The sequence below is a fragment of the Benincasa hispida genome, chromosome 2, assembly GCF_027475165.1.
Source record: "Benincasa hispida cultivar pf3 chromosome 2, pf3_genome.v1.1, whole genome shotgun sequence".
NCBI lineage: Eukaryota > Viridiplantae > Streptophyta > Magnoliopsida > Cucurbitales > Cucurbitaceae > Benincasa > Benincasa hispida.
Genome location: NC_143479.1, coordinates 43,591,444 through 43,613,917, shown reverse-complemented (window position 1 = coordinate 43,613,917; position 22,474 = coordinate 43,591,444). Strand labels below are relative to the sequence as shown.

General features: G+C 35.7%; 1 protein-coding gene across 2 annotated transcripts; it reads right to left on the bottom strand.

The window, feature by feature from the left end:
- Positions 1 to 18,442: 18,442 nt before the first annotated feature.
- Positions 18,443 to 22,080, bottom strand: LOC120071503 (E3 ubiquitin-protein ligase PUB23-like). 2 transcript variants are annotated; one of them, XM_039023822.2, is made up of 4 exons: positions 21,553 to 22,080; positions 19,707 to 20,460; positions 19,085 to 19,150; positions 18,443 to 18,752 (listed from the first exon to the last, which is right to left on the bottom strand). In XM_039023822.2, the coding sequence occupies exons 1-3, from the start codon at positions 21,955 to 21,957 to the stop codon at positions 19,125 to 19,127; spliced, it is 1,185 nt and encodes a 394-aa protein (XP_038879750.1). In that variant the 5' UTR covers positions 21,958 to 22,080; the 3' UTR covers positions 18,443 to 18,752; positions 19,085 to 19,124. The 2 variants fall into 2 exon arrangements, with proteins under 2 accessions (XP_038879750.1, XP_038879749.1); XM_039023821.2 differs by lacking the exons at positions 18,443 to 18,752; positions 19,085 to 19,150 and having other exon boundaries at positions 19,545 to 20,460.
- Between the last annotated feature and the right edge of the window lie 394 nt (positions 22,081 to 22,474).

Sequence of the window (22,474 nt, the reverse complement as noted above, 5' to 3'; positions counted from 1 at the left end):
GGAAACACAAAACTGATGAATCCTGAAGGAAACACAAAACTGGTGAATCCCGAAGGAAACACAAACTGGTGAATCCTGAGGGAAGCATAAAACTGGTGAATCCCGAAGGAAACACAAAACTTGTGAGCATCTAACTAATCAGTGAGGACATTCACACAGTCTGAACATTCAAAAATCAAGACCGTACGAATCTATCACATACATATAATCCTCGATACCATGGCTTTACCATATACACATAATCCTCAACAACATATTCTACAACATTCCTGTATATTTTAACATCATAGTTCCACAACATACAAGTATGCCTCAGCCTCAGCAGATCAGATATCAACATATGGAAACATATACTACCTCATACTAACGATCAAGTGCCTAGGTGTATATTTAAACAAAATAGAACTCGTGCCAGAACATACTTGATTCAGGTCATACTATCAATCAACATGCTAACATTTACCATAACATACATCCAACATGCTAGCATATAAATAAAGCTTGGCCCATGGAAAGTTCCAGTGTTAAGATTACTTACCTTAATCTAAATTCCACAGATAAACTCAGATAACCAAACGATGATCGTGGTTTGAAGAAACGACCCTAACATACGAATACAACCATTAATTTTCAGTCCAAAAATAATTGCGACATCTTAGATTCAAAACCACAATACCCAAAAGCTTATCCAAGGAACTTGATTAACAACCACTCCAAAACCTCCTTCCAAAAGATTTTAACTCCCAATGGATGACAACTTGGAACCTTAAAGATAAAAGGGTTAAGTCAACTTAATTAAGTAATCAAAGCGTGCCAACAAGCCAACAATAAGGACTATAACTCTTACCAAAACTCTTGTCGAACGATCTTGAACCCGCTCGACAGTTGCTGCTGTAGTTTCCCAAGCTCAAATCTAAAATCAAAATAATGCGACTAATTTAACCTTTAATCCAACTTAGTGGGCATCCAAAATCGTTCAAGAAACCCAACCACAAAATAAATATTACCAAAAACTAAGCATCCAACGAAGACCCACGCAACAAAAAATAGGCAGCACGGCGATGGATGGTGGAGAACCCAACTGGAGGCGGCAGCAGCTCAAGCTACTGGTAGACAGCGGCAGAGTGTGGCGGTTAGGGGCTGGAGCGGCGATGGCGATTCAGACCGGCTGGGCAAGATCGACATGATGGGCGGTGAAGGGAGGCAATGAGGGAGGCATGGCAATCGGCGGTAGGTCTGGCTTGAACGGTGGGCGACGACGCATCTACCGGATTTGGTGAGGAGTGTTCGCCTACCAGATCTTGTGAGGAGGGTACACCTGCAAGATCCAGTGAGAGAAGCGAGTCTGGGTTGTGAGGAGGGCTCGGCGGTGGTCGGATGGCTGTGAGGTGTGGTGCAGGTGCGGCGGTTGGATAAGGCAGTGGGGGGGGGGGGGGGGGGAGGCGCTCGAGCGAGAGAGATTGCGTGAAGGAGATGGGGGGGTAGGTTCTCCTTTCCACGCCAACACTTAAATCCTCGCACTTATTCTTTAAATTCAAAATTCCAAACATGTCTTTTAATTAAGGATAATTATTGAAAAAGAAAAATTACATTATTATTAAATAATAAAAAGGTGCGAGATGTTACATTTTTCCCTCAAGACAAGACTCACATGGAGGTAAAGAATTGTCTTCTAACTGATTTAGGATTCCATTCTTAACCAATCTCTCAATCCTTTTGAAATTTATGTGGCCAAGTCTTAAGTGCCATAGATAGGCATTAGAAGAAACTTTTTGTCTTTTATTCTAAGTTTCAACTATTCTAAACATCTCAGTATTTAAGACAAATTTTGCTTTAGTTGGTCTTAACTTATATAAGTTATTTTCAAATATAGTAAGTTGTTTTCAAATATAGCAGAACAAATTTGAATACCTTTTCTAAAAATCCCTTTATTAACTTCAAAAGATATTTTATAAATTTGTTCCAATATACATGTGATAGATATTAAATTTCGTCTCATTTTAGGAGCATACAAAAAATCTTTAAGTATGATATATCTATCGTTGAAAAACAACTTCAATTCTCCCACTGCTTCGGCCAAGAGAACCTCTCCTGTTCCAACCTTTAGGGTGATCTCGCCTTCTTCAAGCTTTTTCCAGGAACTAGTTTCCTGAAAAGAGAAGCAAATATGATTACTGGCTCCTGAATCCAATATCCAGGTTGAGGTATCATACTCCACTAAACATGTTTCAACAACTAGTAAATCATATTTACATTGTGCTTCTTTCGAGGCAAGGGCCTGAGGACATTCCTCAGTTAGACAAATCTCAGGTCATCTATTACTAGTGTTGAATTCAGATTATTTTTTCATGTTGAGTAATTATCGTTGTTTAGTTTCTCGGAAGCAAAGAGTTTATCTAAAGAGCTAGTCATGCTGAAAAGAAAAACATATCCTTTTTAGTAAAAACATTAATCTTTTAAATCCAATCAAGTTTAGCAAAAATAACTAATAATGTACCCTTCATTATTATATTTTGCAACGATATTTCAATGGTTTAGAATAACCTTCACCGAGGGGTGATCGACTATTCCTTTGTTGAACCAAGACTATCTTGACTAGATAATATCACCAGAATAACTCTTATCCCTATAGTAACTCAGTTATCGCTACTTTGGTCAAGAATTTACTAACACTTAGTAATTCTCGTAAGTGTGACCCTCCATTTTCATACCTCAAAGATCGGAATCATTATGCTCCCGAAGTTGGAAAGACAAGAATGGAAACGGACATGAGAGACCTTATCAATTTCTAGAGTTTACGGAGTTCCGAATCCTATAATACAACCCTCCGATTGGTAAGGTCGCTTCAGGGTAGACATGCAGGCGCATTATAGAAATCTCATGGTGCGACCTAATGGAAGAGATCGTAGGATGTGTTGACACACTTCCTTCTCCCACTTACTATGAACAACTTCTCCTATTCACCTAGGTATTGACTCAACACACTCTCCAAATGGAGTCCGCTCCCAAAGCCAGCATGAATCTCACGGTGTGAACTCGCAGGGATGCTAGAGCTAAAAGTACATTACTTCTCTCCAGCTGAAGTGTTCTAGACGGTTAGGGCATAAAATACTTAGCGATACATTTCGGCTAACTAAACATATCCTAAGTCTATGTGATTCATCCGAGTATAACTTTTATACTGGATTTTTAACCTACGATGTCTAGGTGAAAAAAAAAATTTATTACCTCACACCGCTCAAGCATACTCATAAAACCGGTTTAACCTAACCCAGATGCTGGCTCGATCTCCAGGTAGTAGGTGTTCTGTGAACCGTCAACTTAAAAACCTTCAACCTTAGTCATCTTATCTGACTTTTTGCCAAGATCTTGTCGAGTGAGTTTTCTTGTAACTTCGGTTTTACAAGATATCGACCTATTTTCTATTAAAATTGGGATTGCTCGATGGTTAACCCTAAGTGAGCATGCATCTTATCTTTTTTATAGATTTTAGAAGTCTAGGTTATTTTATAACAATTATAACCCTAGAGCATTCATATATAACATGCTTCTTTCAAACAAAGATGTTTTAATATAACACTTATATTAAAACTAAGCATGCATAGTATATATTTTATAACAATTATAACATATAACAAATGCATGTCACGTGTTTTTCCTATGGTGGGGTTTTAAAACTATATGGCATACTATATGCACACATAATCAAACAACATTATACATCACACGCATAATAGGTAAACAATACTAAAGTTGACTGATTTTGGCATTAAAAACAAACAAATAACTAATTTATTACAAAAATCAGCAACCAGCTTCTCGGAAATGGCTTCAAACACTTTGAACGATCTGGGAAACCACTCGAACTGACCCAAAAAACCAAAACCCAAGTTGAACCGGTCAAACCGGCTCAACCAGGTCAAACGAACCGGTCTAGACCGTCTGGACCGGCTGGTCAACGTTCGCTGGCGCAGTCAACAGAAGCGCGGGGCGGGTCGGGTCGACGAAAATCGCGGGCGCGTGGGCGCGAGCAGGCGAGCGTCGAACCTGGTTGGTGTACGGCGCGCGGCGTACACGCGAGACAGCTTCGAATTAGGTCGCGCGAAGCGAAGAGGGCAGCGCTAGTCGGATCCGAGCGGGGCAAGTGTGCTAAGCCAGGCCCGCGTGTGGGGATACTCCGAACCGGGTCGGATCGCGGGCTGCGTATCGGGTCTGGGAGTTTATCTCGAGTCTGGTGGCCAAATTCCTGTCTGTGAACACAATTTCTTCAATTTTGCTACTGTCCTCTCTCCCGGAATCAAGAAATTACAGCCTAATTTCAACTCTAATGACTCCAACAAATTTACAGACCCTTTTCCACACATTAATGCTCATAAACATGTGAGCAATTACAAATTTCTACTAGAAATTTAAAGAAAAACAATGACAAAATCATAATAAATCCACTTTAGTCCATATTTCATTCAACACTTGAATAGAAAAGAAAAAAACACCCACCAAAAGCAATTGAACATAATTAAAGTATGCTCTGATACCACATGATGGAACACGAGACATACGCAGCGGAATTAGGATCTAATTACACTCTAATTGCTTTTAATTAAAAGGAACCTAGCATGCAAATAAATGAAACAAGTAAATTAATAGGATAAGATACAACATTTGTAGCTCCCGAAAACTGCTTTTCCTCGCTAAATCTCGACTCGAACTCTTCCGAACCACCACTAGAGTTGACCTACTATCCTCTGGACTCAGAACCGAGTTGTGGGACTCGGTGGATGAAGAACACGAGAGAGAGAAAGAGATGGAAAAGAAGATGGATTTTTTTGGTTTTTGGTTTTTATTTTTCCAGCAAAAGTTTAGAAAATAATTTTGCCAAAAAGGCCAAAAGATTTTTCATTCAAACTGAAAGCCCAATTTATAGAAAAAACCATGTAACAATTGCATGAAACAAATCCATAAAAACCGAACACCTAGAATCCACTATCTAAGTGGGCTTAATGTCTCCACTATAAGCCAACACCTAGCTCACTATTTTGTTAGTAGAATTATCCAACAAAAGTTTGGATTTTCCAACTAACTTTAGTCAAAGGGCAAAATAGTCATTTGGTCAAAGTCAAACTTTGACCGAAAAGTCAACCTTTTGACTTTTTCCGTGTTGACTAATTTTGACCTCCTGAGCATGAATCCGCATTAATTTTCTCGAAATTCAAATCACATTTGAATATAAGGTCGGTCAAAGTTTGACTTTTCAAAGTCAAAAGTCAACTCTTTGACTTTTTACATCTTTGACCATTTCCATTATTTCCGAGCTTCTGAATACGAACGTATTCATATTCTTGATATTTAAATCACATTTAAATATTAAAGTTGTATCTCTAAACTGAAAAACCGACCACTATATCACATCGGTTTCTCTCTCTTTACCTAGTTCGAACAATTCAAATTATTCTATCATACTGTTCTAAGTTTATTCCATATGAGCTAGTAGGAAAACCTAACGGACCTATAGATCATGGGCTCCAACGACCCAAGATTAGCTGGCTAAAACTCTTTTAGACGGAGCTAATCAACATTCGTTAAGTAACGAGTCATTCCACTATAGTCCCATAGTTGCACTCCCCTCACTATAGATATATTTTTGTCCATTTGATATAACCATGATTAGTAAGCTAATCCTTCACAGGTTGTTCTTAATCTCGGCTAGGTCATAAAAATCGTTTTACCCCCAAGACTACATCTTGTTTCTTAAGTTCCACTGATTCTTTAATGAACAATTGGTTTAAGGTCCAACCTACAAAACTGAATCCCTCTCGGGCCAAGGAGAAGGTGGGGCCCTTGTTCAAGACCTGAATTCCGTACTAAAGGAAACAACCTGTCTACTATCCCTATAACTGATAGGAGTGAATTTCATCTTGCACCCTATGTTCTCAGATATCCACTTGATCTTACCCCTGAAATGGGAGGCTTATTGGGCTAGCGATGATAAACTGTCCTCACTTATGCAGATCTAAGGATAATTCCGAGTGAACAAAAGTTCATAGTTAGCTCAGGATTAAGATTAAGTTACCTAGGTCATCAATTAACGAAATAGTCAGTTTTATACATAAAACGACATTTAGAACGTAAAAAATGACTATTTCATGGTTTAGTCTTATGCAAACTCATTGCATAGGATGCCCCCACTACAAAGTGGGTCACATCCATAGTGTCCCCAGAATAAGGCGCCCAACCTTATTCATATACTATAGACCATTTTGGCTATATATATGAACTTGATCCACATTTATGTCACTACATAAAGTTCAAACTATATCAAATATCTTCAGGACTTTAGTTTATTAGATTCAAGATTACAATTTCAATAACAACTTTATCGAAAAACAAAACAGAATATGTTTATTAATTTACAAACTACGAGTTTTAGGGCATAAAATCCAACAGCCATTTCATTGGCTATACCCTTTCACCACTAGTCTCGCCTTGTGCCTCTCAACATCGCCATTGACTTTTCTCTTTTTCTTGTATACCCACTTCACTCTGATCGGTTTGTGCCTTTTTGGAAGCTTGGTCAACTCCCATGTGTCATTTTTCTCTATCGCTCGAATTTCTTCATCCATTGCATCCTTCCATTTCTTGCTGGCAATGGCTTCTTGGAAACTAATAGGCTCACAATCACCAAAAAGACAATAGAGAATTATGTCATTTTGATTTTTATTTACCTCATTAAGTTTTCGTAAACTTCGACTTCCTCTTGGACCAATTTCGTTCTCCAAATCGCTGGATGAACCTTCAGATGATGATCGATTGGCCGAATGAGGTGGCACTGGAATGGACAAACCTTCACCCATTTCATCCCTGGTTGGCCCATTTTCATCGTCTTCTTCAAAATATGGAAGGAAATCATACTCCTCCTCTTGTATATTCCAATCCCAAGAGGCTTCCTCATCAAAAACAACATCACGACTAATCATTACCTTCCCATTCAAAGGATTATAAAGACGATAACCCTTTGAACTTGCATCATAGCCGATGAAGATGAGTTTCTCGCTTCGATCATCGAGCTTGGTTCTTTTTTCTTCCGACACGTGAGCATATGAAATACTCCCAAACACCTTGAAGTGACCAATCCCGGGCTTTCTTTCGTTCCATGCTTCTTGAGGCATCTTGTCATGCACACTTTTGGTTAGTGCTCGATTTGTCAAATAAACCGCATAAGCTATGGCCTCCGCCCAAAATTCCCTCGGCATCTTCTTTGTCTTTAGCATGTTTCTTGCCATGTTCAAGATTATCCGATTCTTCCTCTCCACCACCCCTTTTTTTGCCGTGTCCTTGGGATTGTTAATGGACGTCAGATGCCTTTTTCATCACAAAATTATTTGAACTCATTTGATGTGAATTCACCACCTCGATCAGTTCTCATAGCCTTGATTGTAAGGTTGCTTTCATTCTCCACATGTGCCTTAAATCTCTTGAAGAGTTCAAATACTTCTGATTTTTCCTTCAAAAAGTACACCCATATTTTTCTAGAAAAATCATCAATAAAGAGAAAGAAATATTTACTTTTACCATGAGACTCTGGTTTGATCATTCCACACACATCGGCATGGATGAGTTCTAAAGGCTTCTTTGCTCTTGTCATAGACTCCTTCGAAAACCTACTTCAATGATGTTTGCCAAGCAAACACCCTTCACACACTTGGTTTGGCTTGTGAATGTGTAGTAAACCTCGCACGATCTTCTTCTTCGACAAATCTTCTAGACTTCCAAAATTGAGGTGCCCGACCGTAGATGCCATAGCCAAGAGAGATCTTCATAACACGTCTTATAGAATTTTGGAATATTATTACATATATTCAAAGGAAACATTTGGTTTTTGGTCATAGAGACTTTAGCAATAAGTTTCTCATGATTATCCCTCAAATACAAACAATTGTATTTCATTTGAACTTCAAAACATTTCTCTAACAATTGTCCTACACTCAATATATTATTTTTTACATTGGGAATGTAATAAACATTTGTGATATATTGATTTTCTCCATTTTTTAACCGAATGAGAATTTCACCTATTCTTTTGATGGTGGCCAAAGAATTGTCTCCAAAGGCAATATTACCTTTCTCCATCTCGTTTAACTCCACAAACATCTCGTGTTTTCCATACATATGATTTGAGGCTCCTGTGTCAAGATACCACATACTATCTTGACTCTCTTCTTCTCCTTTTGAAACCATAAATAAGGTTCCATTATCCTCTGCATAATTGGATTTCCCTTGATGGGCTTTTGATGTGCCAGTGGTTGATCGGTCCTGATGCTTTCGATCAATCGACTCTGTTTAAGATGAGTAACACTCATTCGCATAATGTCCATATTTGTTACAATTACAACATTTTACCTGAGATTTATCTCTCTTGGACCTTCCACCACGTCTTCCACGACCTCGACCTCCTCTTCCACTTGAGGATTCAAACGAGTTTTGAGAAACATCAGTGTTAGCTTCACCTCTTCCACCATGGCCTCGACCACCACGACCTCTTCCACGTCCACGACTATTCTCCTCCTTGATTTTGAGTTGGAGAAGTTGTTCAACGGTCTCTGTTTGCTCCATCCTTCTTTTCTTTTTCTCCTCATAGGCTTGTAACAAGCCTATAAATTGTTCAATTTTCATGTTCTCGAGATCCTGTGTCTCCTCGATCGTCGTGGCAATAATCTCAAACTTTGTATTCAGGCTTCGTAGAACCTTCTCCATGACACGAACATCGGTGATTTCTTCACCATTCCGTCTCAATTGGTTGACGACAACCATTACTTTTGTGTGATATTCCATTATCAACTCCGTCTCCTTCATTTGTAAAGATTCAAACTCACCACGTAAGGTTTGCAACCATACATTTTTCACACGATCGGCTCCTCTATGAGTCGATTGAAGCTTGTCTCATGTCACCTTTGATGTCTCCGCATTGGCGATGGTCTCAAACGTATCTTCGTCCATCAATTGATACAAGATATAAAGGGATTTCTTGTCTCCTTTGACGCATTTCTTTGCGCTTGATGGGCTCCAGCTTCTGCCTCTTGGAAATCGTTTTCCACGATCTTCCACACGTCTTGTGCTCCTAGTAACACTTTTATCTTAATGCTCTACTTGTCTTAATTGAGCTTGGTAAGTATTGGTAGTTGAAGTGAACCTATCCTACTGTTGGCCATTTTTCTCTCAATATTTTCTACTAACTCTGATACCACTATGTTAGAAAAAAACGTGGAGGACAAATATGAAAAATGAGAGATATTTTTCATTCAACTAAGCATGCCTTTATATAGGCTTACAAACATAACCATAGGAATGCCAATAGTTTAAAGCTATAAATATCATCAAAAGCTCATAACTCATATAACTCCTATAACTCAAAAAATACTATTGGTTACAAAAAACTAAAAGTCACAAAACCCAAAATTCATACTAAATGCCACAAATAAAATTTAATAATGACCAACTTTTCAACAAGAATGACATCATTTAGAGTATAATTTACTACTAGTTGCTTCCGTTGTAGGATTCGATCCCTTCAATAGAGATAATATAGGTGAAAAGCACGTGACAAGTGCTTTCTTTGCTTCTTAGTTATTTTTATTAGATTTAATGTGCTTGTAGCCACCCATTTTTGTCCGGCCTCTTTTAGTTAACTTGAATTTGCGAGATTATTATCACAGTTTTTTGCATTTTATTTGTTAATTAAATCTTAATTTTCTGCATATGTTTACTTGTGAGGATTTTGTGTCTTTTTTAGTTTGGTTGAAGTAACTAATCGAGTTAGGATAAATAAAACAAACTGGATAGAAATTTGAATATGGATTTGGTTGCCAAAAAGGTCCAATTGATTGTAGGCATTAATTAAATTTGTAAAATTCACAAAATTGAAATAAAATCCAATAAATAGAAAATGTGCAATTATGGTAATGTTTTGGGTTCTATAAACCTCTTCCTTATCTAAAACTCAAAGAACTAAAAAATCTCATTACCCTTTCTTCATCTAAAACCCTAGCAGCTCATAGCCAACAACCCCAATACCATTTTCTTTTTCCAAAAAAAAAAAAAAAAAAAAAAAACCTCCTTTTTTTCACACACCAACCCTAAAACAAGAAATCTATACACAAAAAATATAGAGAGGGAGAGAGCTATACAATAAGTTTTACATGAAATTCAGCCCAAAAAAAAATGTCTACAGAGATCAAAGTCTAGAGTGCAAATGAAAATCCGCACTTAGTTGGAGGTTGCATTTGGTAGGGCTTCATCTCGAGGATCTGCACCTCAAACAAAAAATGAGTTTGGTGATCTTCTTGTCATTCTTTAACCTTCCTTTTCTCTTCTTTCTCTAGTACCCTGAAAAAAAAAAAAAGGAACAAAGGTATTAAAGATTTTTTTGTACTTTTATTTTTCATATTTTTTTTTGGTTATTATTGTTATTATTTTCTTTTATCATGAGCTTTTATCTAACATTTTCTCTAAATCTATTGTTACTATTTATGTTATCTTATTTTCAAATTTATTCATTTATCTACTTCTTTCGTTCATCTCATTTCTCTTCATGGTTTCTTATTTTAGTTTTTATTTACTCCCTAAAAGAAAAAGAAGTAAAAAATGTGTAGTAAAAAAAGAAAGAAAAGAAGGGAGTCACATACCTTAGAGGGAGGAAGAAACGATAAAAACATATTCGAAAGAGTTATTGCGCCGTGGAGAAATCACTGCCATGAAAGCAATTACGGAGCGACGTCAATGTCAATCGTTGTGTCGGTTGCTCCCCAAAGTTAACACAACATCTAAATTCAAGTATGCACTCACTGGAAGATGGATTGGGATCAAGGGAAAAACGATGCTTGGAACAGAATGAAAAAAAAAAAAAAAAAAACAGGTAGATGAGAGTGCAAACAATATAGGAAAACACTGATTTTTTGGATCGGTGTTTTTGAGTTTTTAAAGGAGAAGCTAATTATAATGACTAATGTTGAACAGTCACAACAGGAAGAAACAGTCACAGATGGGAAAAAAACAATCACAAGTAATAAATCATAAAAGGGAAGAAACGGTCACAAACCGGAAGAAATGTTTAATTTTGAGGTTGAAAAATTAAAAGAATAAGTAATAAAAAGTTGTTTCTTTTTTGCGCAAGCACGATTGCCCGATCCAAAACTTCCCGCCCGTCCAATTGGACGGCGACGACGGCATGCACGTTTGGTAAAAGGGTTATTCCACCACCACCATGTTGGGGTTGATGCCCTAAATCTCTTCGGGTTCTATAGTTTGTAAACTTTGTATGAACAAACTCTTATGTGACTAATAATATATAATATTTGTATTCACTTTGTGTATAAAATATATGATATTTTAGTTACATCAATCACAAACCAATAAACTAACATCCAAGGTTATCGATGTAACTTAAACATGTATGTGAAGACATACAGGTGGATCATGTTTAAGTGATAATCTAAATGGTCTGTAGTATATGGATAAGACTGGGTACCTTATCCTGGTGACACTATGAGTATGGCCCGCTTAATAGGTGTTACAATTATTGTAAAGTGCTACAAATGATCTGATATTGATCATTCACGTATTAGACATGCGAGCCGGGATATTTTATGTAAATGAGTTTGTATAAGACCAAACCATGAAATATTTAGTCTCATTATATAACACCATTCATAATAGAGACTTTCATTTCACCAGGATGACCATAGGTAACATGACCTTAATCCTGAGTGAGTTGTGATCTATTTCCTATGAGAGCGGTCTTTTGATTTGTATGGGTGAGAGTGGCCAGATCGCCAACTTAACAAACTTACCATTTTGGGGATTCGTTTGATGAGGGAGTTGGGAACACACCTACACAAGATAGAATTCACTCCTTCCTCGAAGCAGGAGTAAGTAGATAAATTGCTCTCTTAAGGGCTGATTTCGAGTCTTAAACAATGTGGTGTCACACTCTCTCCTAGCTCGAGAGGGGTTTAGTCATAGTGGGACTATGATGTATTGTTCATTAGAGGGATCAGTGGTACTTAAGAAGTTAGATGTAACTACAAAGGCAAAACGATAATTTGGCCCAACTGTACTTATGAGCAATTTGTGAAGGGTCATCGTACTGTTCATTGGTTATATCCAATGGACACAGAAATATATCTGTAATGCGAAGAGTGCAACTGTCGGTCTTTAGTGGACTTCCCGAAAATTAACGAATGGTGGATAATGTAATTAAAGAGTTTAATTAATTATTCATGTACCATTGGAGCTTCAAGCTACAGGTCCATAAAGTCTCCTTGGTAGCTCAAAAGAATTTAGTTAAGAATAAGTTTTCAGGTTAATTTGAGTTGTTCAAATTAATAAGCGGGAATTTAATTATAAATGATATAATTGTTATAATGTATTGGTTACATTATAGTTTATTTGGAGGAAATAAATTTTTGAATAAGATTCAAATATATTTTCTATGAATGTGATTCATAGTTGTTAAATTTAATATAAATAAGAGTTATATTAAATGTCATAAAATATCGAAAAAAAACTATAGTTTATACTGTATATGATACAATATTAAAACTATAGGTTATGTGTTATATTTGATATAACATATAGTTTAATATAAATAAGATATGATAAGTTAGTTATCATATTTATTTATATTGTTTTATTATTTTGAATATTAATTCCTATTTTTCTCTCCAACCACTTTAATGGGTAGTTAATTCGTTTTATGGCTCAAGGAATAAAAGAAAATTGTTTTCTTTTTTCCACACTATATGATTGAAAGCTATTTTTGTTATATGATAGAGAGAATCACAGAAACATTCTGTGTGTGCTTCAATCTTCATCTTCCTCCAAACTCATACAAACCCTCCTAACCAAAATAGTCAGATCCCACCACTCTTGGGTTCTTACCCCGAGAATACCAAAAACTCCCTATGGTAGTGTCTACTTTTGGTTTGAGAAGTTTTTTAAGAGGGTTTTCAAGTTTGTTGTTGTGTTTGAGTTCGTGACCGTTCGAGGGAATTACAAGAAGAAGGGTCTCCAAAGGTAATATCTCTTAAACCTATTGTAATTTGTTTATGAATGCATATCTTGTATGTTTACATTAAATTTTGTTTTTCAATCAAAATGAAATTTGGATGATTCGCTTCCGCTCAAGGATCTCTAAAAAATGAGTTCCTTCACACCATACTTTGGTGTTATCTTTAACAATGTCTTAGTATTTATACCTTTAAGGCAATGCTTAATTCTCTAATGTGAGATTCTTTTTACTTTTGCTATGGGCCTAAGCCCAAGAGTGATTTCCAACAATCCCCCAAAAATGAATTTTATAGCAAAATTAAAATAAAATAAATTATTTGAAGAAAATGTTCTGAGCAAAGAAGGAGATCAAACTTAAACACCAATATCTAATGATTTGAATGGATGCATAATGAAGTGGGGCAACAACTTCATAAGAGAAAATAAGTTACCTCTTGAACTTTCAATAACATTAGTTGAGACCCCCCAACACGTTTTACTCTAAGTATTTTTCCTTGATTCCGCGATGTAGAATGTGCTAATGAAGGCCATGTACATAAACTTCAGATCACCGTAAAAGCTTTAGAAAGAGACCATTAAATTCTTTCATAGAAGGTGACCACACCTTTACTATCACGCCAAATGCTTCATCAAGTCTGTTATAAACAAACCACTCAAAACTAAGTTATGAAGACTTTGTCATATTGTCTGTAGTAGATACAACTTCATCAAGTCTATCAGAGATAAACCACTAAGATAAGAAGCTATGAAGATTTCAACATTATCTATCAAGTCCATATCAGGATCATTCAAAGAAAGAGCTATGGATCATTTAAAGGTTTTAGTTTTATCTATCAAGTCAATCCTAGGACCACCAAAATAAAGGATTATAGATTATCAGATCTATCATAATAGATCTCCTGAAAAGAAAAAGACTATGGACTATCAAGTCTATCGCAATAGACTATCCAAATAGAGGGCTATGAATCACTATAAGGGTTTAAGCCCCATGTTCACTGACGATTCTAAAATTAGTTTCCTTCTTAGTCCTTTGGTAAGAGGGTAAGCCAAATTCCTCTCAAATGTCAAAAATTCCAAGGAAATAACTCCTCATTTTAACAACTATTTCACAACTCCATATCTAGGATGAATATGCCACCTATTGTCATTATATACACTATTCTTGGAAATTCCTATGGTAGCTTGTGAATCACAATGTATCAAAAATGGTACTGATGCCCCTCATAATCGTACATCTTCTAGTAGTCTTCTAAGCCACTCAGCCTCTTGTCCTGCTAACTCTAGAACAATAAATTTAGATTCCATGGTGGATCTAACTATGCACATCTATAGACTTCCACGATAAGGCTCCTCCACCGAGTAAGAATACATATCCACAAGTATAATTGACCTCATCATTATCAATTACTCAATTTGCATCACAATAACCTTCTAACACAATAGGGAATTTCTTAAAATGCAAACAATAGTCTATTGTGCCCTTAAGATATCTCAAAAGCAACAAAGAAGACCTCATTGATCTTTATCAGAATTATGTGTACTATCAAGTCTAGTATAGCTCATTGGGAACTTAACACTACCTATGACCTTTGCATATTCAGATTGAAACACACATACTCCTTTATTTTTCTTAAAATGTTCTTATAGAAGGATCATCAAAGGAGTCAAATCTCTTTAATAAATTTTCATTGTAGTGTGATTGACAAAGAGAAAAACAATTTTCTATTTTCCTTATTTTAACACCAAGTATTACGTCAGCTTCCTCTAGGTCTTTCATTTCAAAATTCAATGTTAATAACAACTTGGTATTATTTATTACCTCTATGTTTGTTCCAAAGATGAACATATCATCAACATACTAGCATACAATCACACACTCTACTTCAGATAATTTTCTCTCCAATTGTCAAACAAACTTCTATAAGGCTTCTTTTATCCTTGGTTGCTCAAAATAACTTAGAATTGTATCGATTAGATGTGAAAACTGACTTGCTTCATGGACATCTATAAGAGACAATCTAAATGATGCAACGTAAGGGATTTGAAGTTAAAGAAAGGAGAATCTCCATTACTTACTCAACAAGTCAATCTATGGGCTAAAACAATCACCTAGGTGCTGGTATAGAAGGTTCAATGACTATATCTAGCATTGGATTCAAAAGAAGTTATAGTGACATATGTGTTTATGTAAATACTGAAGGAAATCGAATATGAGGATTTCCATGAGCAGCAGAATGATCGTTCCAAATTCCATATGAAATTGAACAAACACAATTACATTCAAGAAACGGAATCTTACAGGTCATGCACAATACGAAATTACAACATGTTTTACTTAAAAGATCAAGGTATAACAAGAAATACCTTTGATGACTCATCTTCAAACTCCCTCGATCACGAATGCTCGAACAATCAGAAAGACATCAATCACGAACGCTCGAACACTACGACCGCAACACAGCACAATCACAACAACCACGAACACAACGATCTCCAAGATCACGAACACAGCAAACGGCCTCCAAATACCTCAATTTAGTCGAGTTGAGTACGACACCACCACAATGGCTACCTTGGTATTCTCGGTGTGAGAATCTAGAAGTGTGGGCTCTGTATGGACTTGGTTAGAGGACAAGAGTGGAGGAATAACAATCGTGTAAACGATCGAGCAAGTGGGAGATGGCAAAGGTCTATCGTATAGACGATGCCCAATCGTTTAACAAATGTTATGTGATCGTTTAGTAAAAGCTTCGCGATTGTTTAGCTAAAGGCCAGCTGAGTGAACTATCGTGTAGTGTCACTCCATTATCGTTTAGTCTCTCTTTAACTATCGTTTAGTGAATCTAATCCAGTTGACAGTCAACCGTGAGTTATTCTGAGAGTGGAAAATCTCAATTCAACAACCTACTAAATTTAGCAAAGCATTTTTCCTTTTATCTCACGATTACAATGAAACCACCAATAACCTCCCACTCAATTGGTTATTAGAGAAAAAGAGATAATTTCCCAATAATTAATATTATTATAAATATATATGATAACTAACTTACCATAGTATATTTATAACCTATAGTTTTAATATTTCATCTTATGAAACATATAAACCATAACTCTTTTTCCATTTCATGATACTTAATGTAAATCTCATTTATATTAATCCTCCACTTGATATATCTCATACATCACACCGATCATATCATATATGATCGAATTACCTCTTGTAAATTTGAACATTTCAAATCAACACAAAGAACTGATTCTCAACTTGAATCCATTGAGCTACCAAGGGGACTTGATGGATTTGTAGCTTGAAGCACCAACGGTACGTGAATAATTGACTAAACCCTTTAGTCATGGGATCCACCATTCGTTAACTGTCAGACACTCCACTAAGAACCGATAGTTAAACTATCCTTAATACAAATATATTATGTGTCCATATCAACTAATCAACATTGTGATAACCCTTCACAGATCGCTCATAAGTATAGCTGGGCCAATAACCGTTATGCCCCTATAGTTATATCTAACTCCTTAAGTACCACTGATCTCTCTAATGAACATAAGTCATAGTCCTACTATGACTGAGTTCTCTCTTCCAAAGAGAAGTTGTGGTCACTATGTTCAAGACCCAAAATCAACGCTTAAGGAAGCAATTTATCTACTTACCCATGCTTCGGAGAAGGAGTGAATTCCATCTTGTGTAACTGAGTTCCCAATTCCCAAATCAGACAAGTCCTCAAATAAGTAGGCATGTTGAGTTGGCAATCTGGTCACTCTCACCCATACTAATCAAAGGATCGCCCTCAAAGGCAGAAGTTTCCAAAACACTCAGGATTGAGGTCATATCATCTATGGTCGTTTAGGTGAGATGTAAGTCTCCAATATCAACGGCGTTATATACAGAGACTATTCATCTCGTGGTCCGATCATATACAGACTCTTTGTATCGGACACCTCCGCTCGCATATCTCCACATGAATGGTCAGGATCTACCATCTGTAGTAGTTCACAACACTTGCAAACCTCTACAAAGCGGGTCGTATCCGTAGTGTCACCAGGATCAGGTATCCCTCCTTAATCCTTATACTACAGACCTATTTAGGTTATCACTTAAGGCATGATCCACTTGTATATCTCATATACATGCTTAAGTTTACATACAATAACCATGGAGCATTGTTTATTAGTTATAAGTAAATGCCAGATAAAATAACCCTTATTTTATTCATAACAATATGTATAGTTTACAAACTACAAGACTCTAGGAGAATGAGGATACCAATCCCAACAAATACAAGTTCCTAAAAGGATAAGGTTTACTTACTCCTATATGTGGATGACATGTTACTGGCCAGTAGGTCCAAAGAAGAATTAACTCATGTTAAAAACCTCTTAAAAAGAGAGTTTGGCATGAAAGACTTAGGAGAAGCAAGCAAAGTTCTAGGGATTAAGATCCTAAGGAATAGGGAGGAGTCTATCATAAGCATCAACTAGTTTAACTATTGTGAGAAAATCCTAAAAAGGTTCAATGTAATTGATGCTAAACCTGTAAGCTTGCCTATTGCTCAGCACTTCAAGTTATCTTCAGCCAACTCTCCTAAAGATTCTGACCTAGAACATAAAAAACAGATGTCTATTATACCCTATAGTCAGGCAGTCGGAAGCCTAATGTATTTAATGATTTTTACTAGACCTGGTCTCTCATACTCAGCTAGTTTTGTTAGTAGATATATGTCTAACCCAGGTAAGAGACACTGGGAGGCCACTAAATGGATCCTAAGATACTTAGTTTGGTCTAAAAACTCAAGACTAGTCTACCAAAAATCAATAGAACCAAACTTAGAGCTATATGGATATATGGATGTTGACTATGCTGGTCATCTAGACAAAGGAGGTCCTTGGCTAATAGGCTATCTATTCCTTTATGGTCCTAATCTAATCAGCTAGAAAGCCATATTACAACCTATTATGGTTTTATCTACAACAGAAGCTGAGTATATGAAATTAAGTGAAGCAATTAAAGAGGCATTGTGGCTTAAGAGATTTTTTAAAGACTTTAGATTAAGTCAAACAGTAGTAAGACTTTACTGTGACAATCAAAGTGCTATACATTTATCCTGAAATCCACAATACCACACTAGAATAAAACATATTGATATAAAGTATCATTTCATCAGAGACAAAGTTGAGACAGGAGAAATAGAAATCTTAAATGTTCACAAATCAGAGAATGCAGTAGACATGTTGATAAAACCAGTATCAAAACTTAAATTGATCAAGTGTCTAGAACAAGTTGGTTTCGAACTTCCAAACACAGGGTAAATAGAATGGTTAAAATTAGGAAGATCAGAGGATTGCAGGTATTAGAGTCAAGGTGGAGAATTTGTAAAAACTGTTACTCAAATACCTCTTCAACTAGTTTAGTTTACATAACAAACTTTATCTTGTAACGTCAGATGGTATGTGTTATGAATACCACTTATCATAACAAAAAAAAAAAAAAAAAACAGAGAGAAAAAATCATCGTACTTTCTATTTTTCTGTAAACAACAACTGCTGTAAGCAATCTTCAAGTGAGAAAGAAAGAGAATCTTCCTGTTGACGTAGGCTTATTAACCGAACCATGTAACTCTACGTGTTCCTTCTTCTTCTCTTTATCTTTTTCTTTTCAATCTTCTTCGATTTCTCTGCAAATCAATGAAAACACAATCTTGTAATCAAATCACAACGTTTTCAGAGTATTGAGTTTCATCGAGTCACGAATTTCTCTTATCAAATTGCATCGAGTCAAGAATTTTCCTTTTTCGAGTTGCTTTGAGTAAAGATTAATTCTCATTGAATATAATCGAGTAAAGATTAACACTCGTCGAGTTCCATCGAGGAAAGAACAAAAACTCATCGAGGATAGAAGGAAAAATCCATCGAGTAACGGGCAGAAACTCATCAAGTAACAAGTATTTACATATCGAGAATTTAACAGTACCTACCGAATAAGAGAGAAAAACAGAGATAGCTTTACCCGAAAAAACAGAGCTTTCTTCAACCATTTCTTCATCAACTCAGGATTGATCTTGAATAATTGGGCCTATAGAAGATAGTATAACCCAACATATAAAGTTATTCAAAAGTTACATAACAAAAAAGAAAAGCTATCAAAAGTTTATTACAATAATTATAGTAATTAAAGAAAAATAAATAACATTGTGATAGCATGAGATTAGCTTTAAATACTATATTATAGCGTTAAAAAGTACTATTGTAAGTTAAAGATAGTACATTATTTTAACTCATATTATAACTTTAATAAAAAAATTACTATAAAATGTTTTTATAGCAACAAATTTAAGCTATACATTTATACTCTATTACAACATCCATTAGTTAGTTATAGTATCCATTATTTCTTGTAGTGTATATTATCCTTCACTTAATCAAAAGCATGGACAATATTTTCTAATCCACTTATCATGAGACAACCATGAACAGTAGTACTATAGCGGTTTTATTGAATAATTTTTTTCATTCATATACAAAGGAAGATTCAAAATATACATACAATCAACAAATCCAATCGATCAACAAAAAGTATAAGAACTAAAACCGATCAAAACCAGAAGGAATAACAAGAACACACTTAGTACCCTTGAAAACACATTGAAGTAAATGAAGAATCTCCTTAATTCTTTCTTTAGTCTTCAAATTCCCACCAACTTGAAGCATCAAACAAAGCTTCCCTACAACCCCAACCTCCACCATCTCTTCAACAACTCCCAAATTCCCAACATTGTTCTTGCAAACATTGTACACAATCCTCACTGCCTTCTCGTTGCCCAAATTCGACACCCTAAGAATCTTCCTACCCACCACGGCCATCCCACCCCCATGCCGAAGCAGCTCTGCACGACCTTCAGCGCATTCACAAAGTCGGTCCAGGACTGCCATTGCCAGCTCGCACTCTCTTCCATTAGAGGAGTGCAGAAGCAACTCTACAACATGGAAAACGGCACCGTTTTTTACGGCCTTGATGCGGTTCCGGCCAAATGGGGCTAAGTGGAGGAGGATTTTGAGGGTGGGTTTTGTGGCGATTTGATCCTTTAAGGCTCTTGTGAGTTGGACGAAGATTATTTCCTTTGTGAAGGTTTTGTGGGTTTGGTCGGAAATGGTGTAGAGGGAGCTGAGGAAGGCTATGGTGGCGGCTCGAGATTTCGAGGTTTTGGTTATGGTGATAATGGAGATTAGGGTGTCAATGAGTCGAGGGTTTTGGGTTAGGATGTGTTTGAGGAGAGCGGTGGATGAATTAATGTTTGAAATGATTTCTATGGTTTCTTCTACAATGGCGGCTTCGTCTTCATCCTCCTTCAATATCGAAGCTAAGCACTCCATGGATTCAACGTTCTATACATATTACATTGAAGAACAAAAGAAAAGGCATTTTCTTAGACAATAAAATATAATTGTCGAGTAAAAATTATTCGATTAAATTACAATTTAATCCCTATAATTTAGAAAAAGTTAGAATTTAGTTTCTTTTATAATTAGAATTTAGACCTTATAATTTGATAAAGTCTTCTAAAATAGTTTTATACAATGGACTATTTATGAGAATCTTTAAATCATAGAGACTATTATTGAGGTATTATCAAACAATAGGAACTAAATTACTATTATTGAGGTATTATCAAGCCATAGGAACTAAATTTTAACTCGTTTATAAAGACTTAATTCTTTCTCCTAATCAAACCATAGGGACCACGTATAATCTTAGTAAGATTTAATAGCATTTTATTCTATGTAGATGGATAAATACACTTAGGAACCAAATTGTGTTTACAAAATATAGCCATTAATATTTTTCTCAGTATGTCAATATTTTCATCCATATTTTCAGATATCCAAGATTCGATATTGACATAAGGATGAATCAATATTATTATTTTTAAAAAAAGTTATGAAAAATATGAAATAAGCAACAAATTATCGTACATGTGAATATAGTATAAATAATAGGCACTTTAAGTTGTTTGTACAAAACATTTATTTATCCATCTAAAATTTTTTAAATTTTTTTTTTTTAAAATTAGTTTCATATTCATGGATATTGACATTAATTTAACACATTAATGGACAATTTTCACAAAATTTAAAATTGAAATGAAAAAATTAAATTAAAAAGAAAACAAAGAGAGAGTTGATGAAAACTCTCATGGTGTCTAATAACCTAATCTAAAAATAATCATTAAAAAAAAGGGTTTAGAATATAACTTTTTAAAGACTGAGAAAAGGGATTTCATTATAACACATTATATAACAGGCTAAAAAAAAAAAAATGATGATGAAGATCTTAAAAAATGGATGAAAAGAAAGTCAAATAACTTTGAGAAGAAGCACTAAATTAGCACTTCTCCTAAAAATATCCAAAAAAAAAAAAGAAAAATAGATAAAGAAGAAGAAGAGAGTTGTTGTAAGTATTGATAATTAAATGCTTGCCTGGAAGTAGATTTTGTTCCTCTCACTTTCAGCCACAATATCTTTCAATCTCTTCAAGCACTCAAGCCTTGAGCTTCTTGGACCTTTTACTGCCTCCTTAAGGATCAACTTAACAACATCTCCTCTATCATCCTCACTGTTAGGGGTTGGGATCTGCTCCACCCCATGCCTGTTATTGAGACTGCACCACCCCTGAATCACCCGTCGCAGCGTATGGTTCGGCGTCAAATCGATACCGCCCAGCGCCTGCTTTGTCACTGGGCAGCTCAGGTTTTTGCAAGACGAGAGCCATTTCTCGATGCTCTCCCTGTCGTATGTGATCCCCGTCGAGATCGTCACCGGATCTCTCATGATCTGTAGAGAAATGGGGCAAAGAAAGTCAGATGGAACCTCGATTTCCGCCATGGTTATGTACTACCTCAAAGAAGGTTGATGTTTTGAGAACATGAAGTTACGGCCATGGGGATAAATGAGAGTAATGTGTAATTATGGTTTCTTTCTTTCGGAGACTTTGTGGTTTTTATATGGGGTGAGGGAAGGAGGACAGAGATGAGAAAATCTATCAGCGGCTAAAAACTTTTATGACACAAATTTATTTAAAATATAATTTAACTATATTTGGATTTGGTTCAATTTTGTAATCTTCTAGACTTCTTGTTTAACGTTAGAATTCCTATGATTGAACCACTGAAAAAAAAATAAAAGTACATCTTGTTGGTATAGGTAGTAGCTATCAATTTCTTTAAATCCTTTTTAACTATATATTTATATCGTTAGGATTCTTCTCATTCGGATGTGATATTGGTTTATTCATCATGTACTCCTCATAAACTCGAGTGTTTCAATTTTGGTTCATGTACTACAAATATGTTCATTTTGATATGTATACTTTCTATTTTTATTTAATTTGGTCATTGAATTT

Coding starts and splice junctions, on each gene's coding strand:
- LOC120071503 (XM_039023821.2), bottom strand. CDS start 21,957: ATGGCGGAAATCGAGGTTCCATCTGACTTTCTTTGCCCCATTTCTCTA. Junction 20,461..21,552: donor GGAACAAAATCTACTTCCAG/GCAAGCATTTAA, acceptor TAATATGTATAG/AACGTTGAATCCATGGAGTG.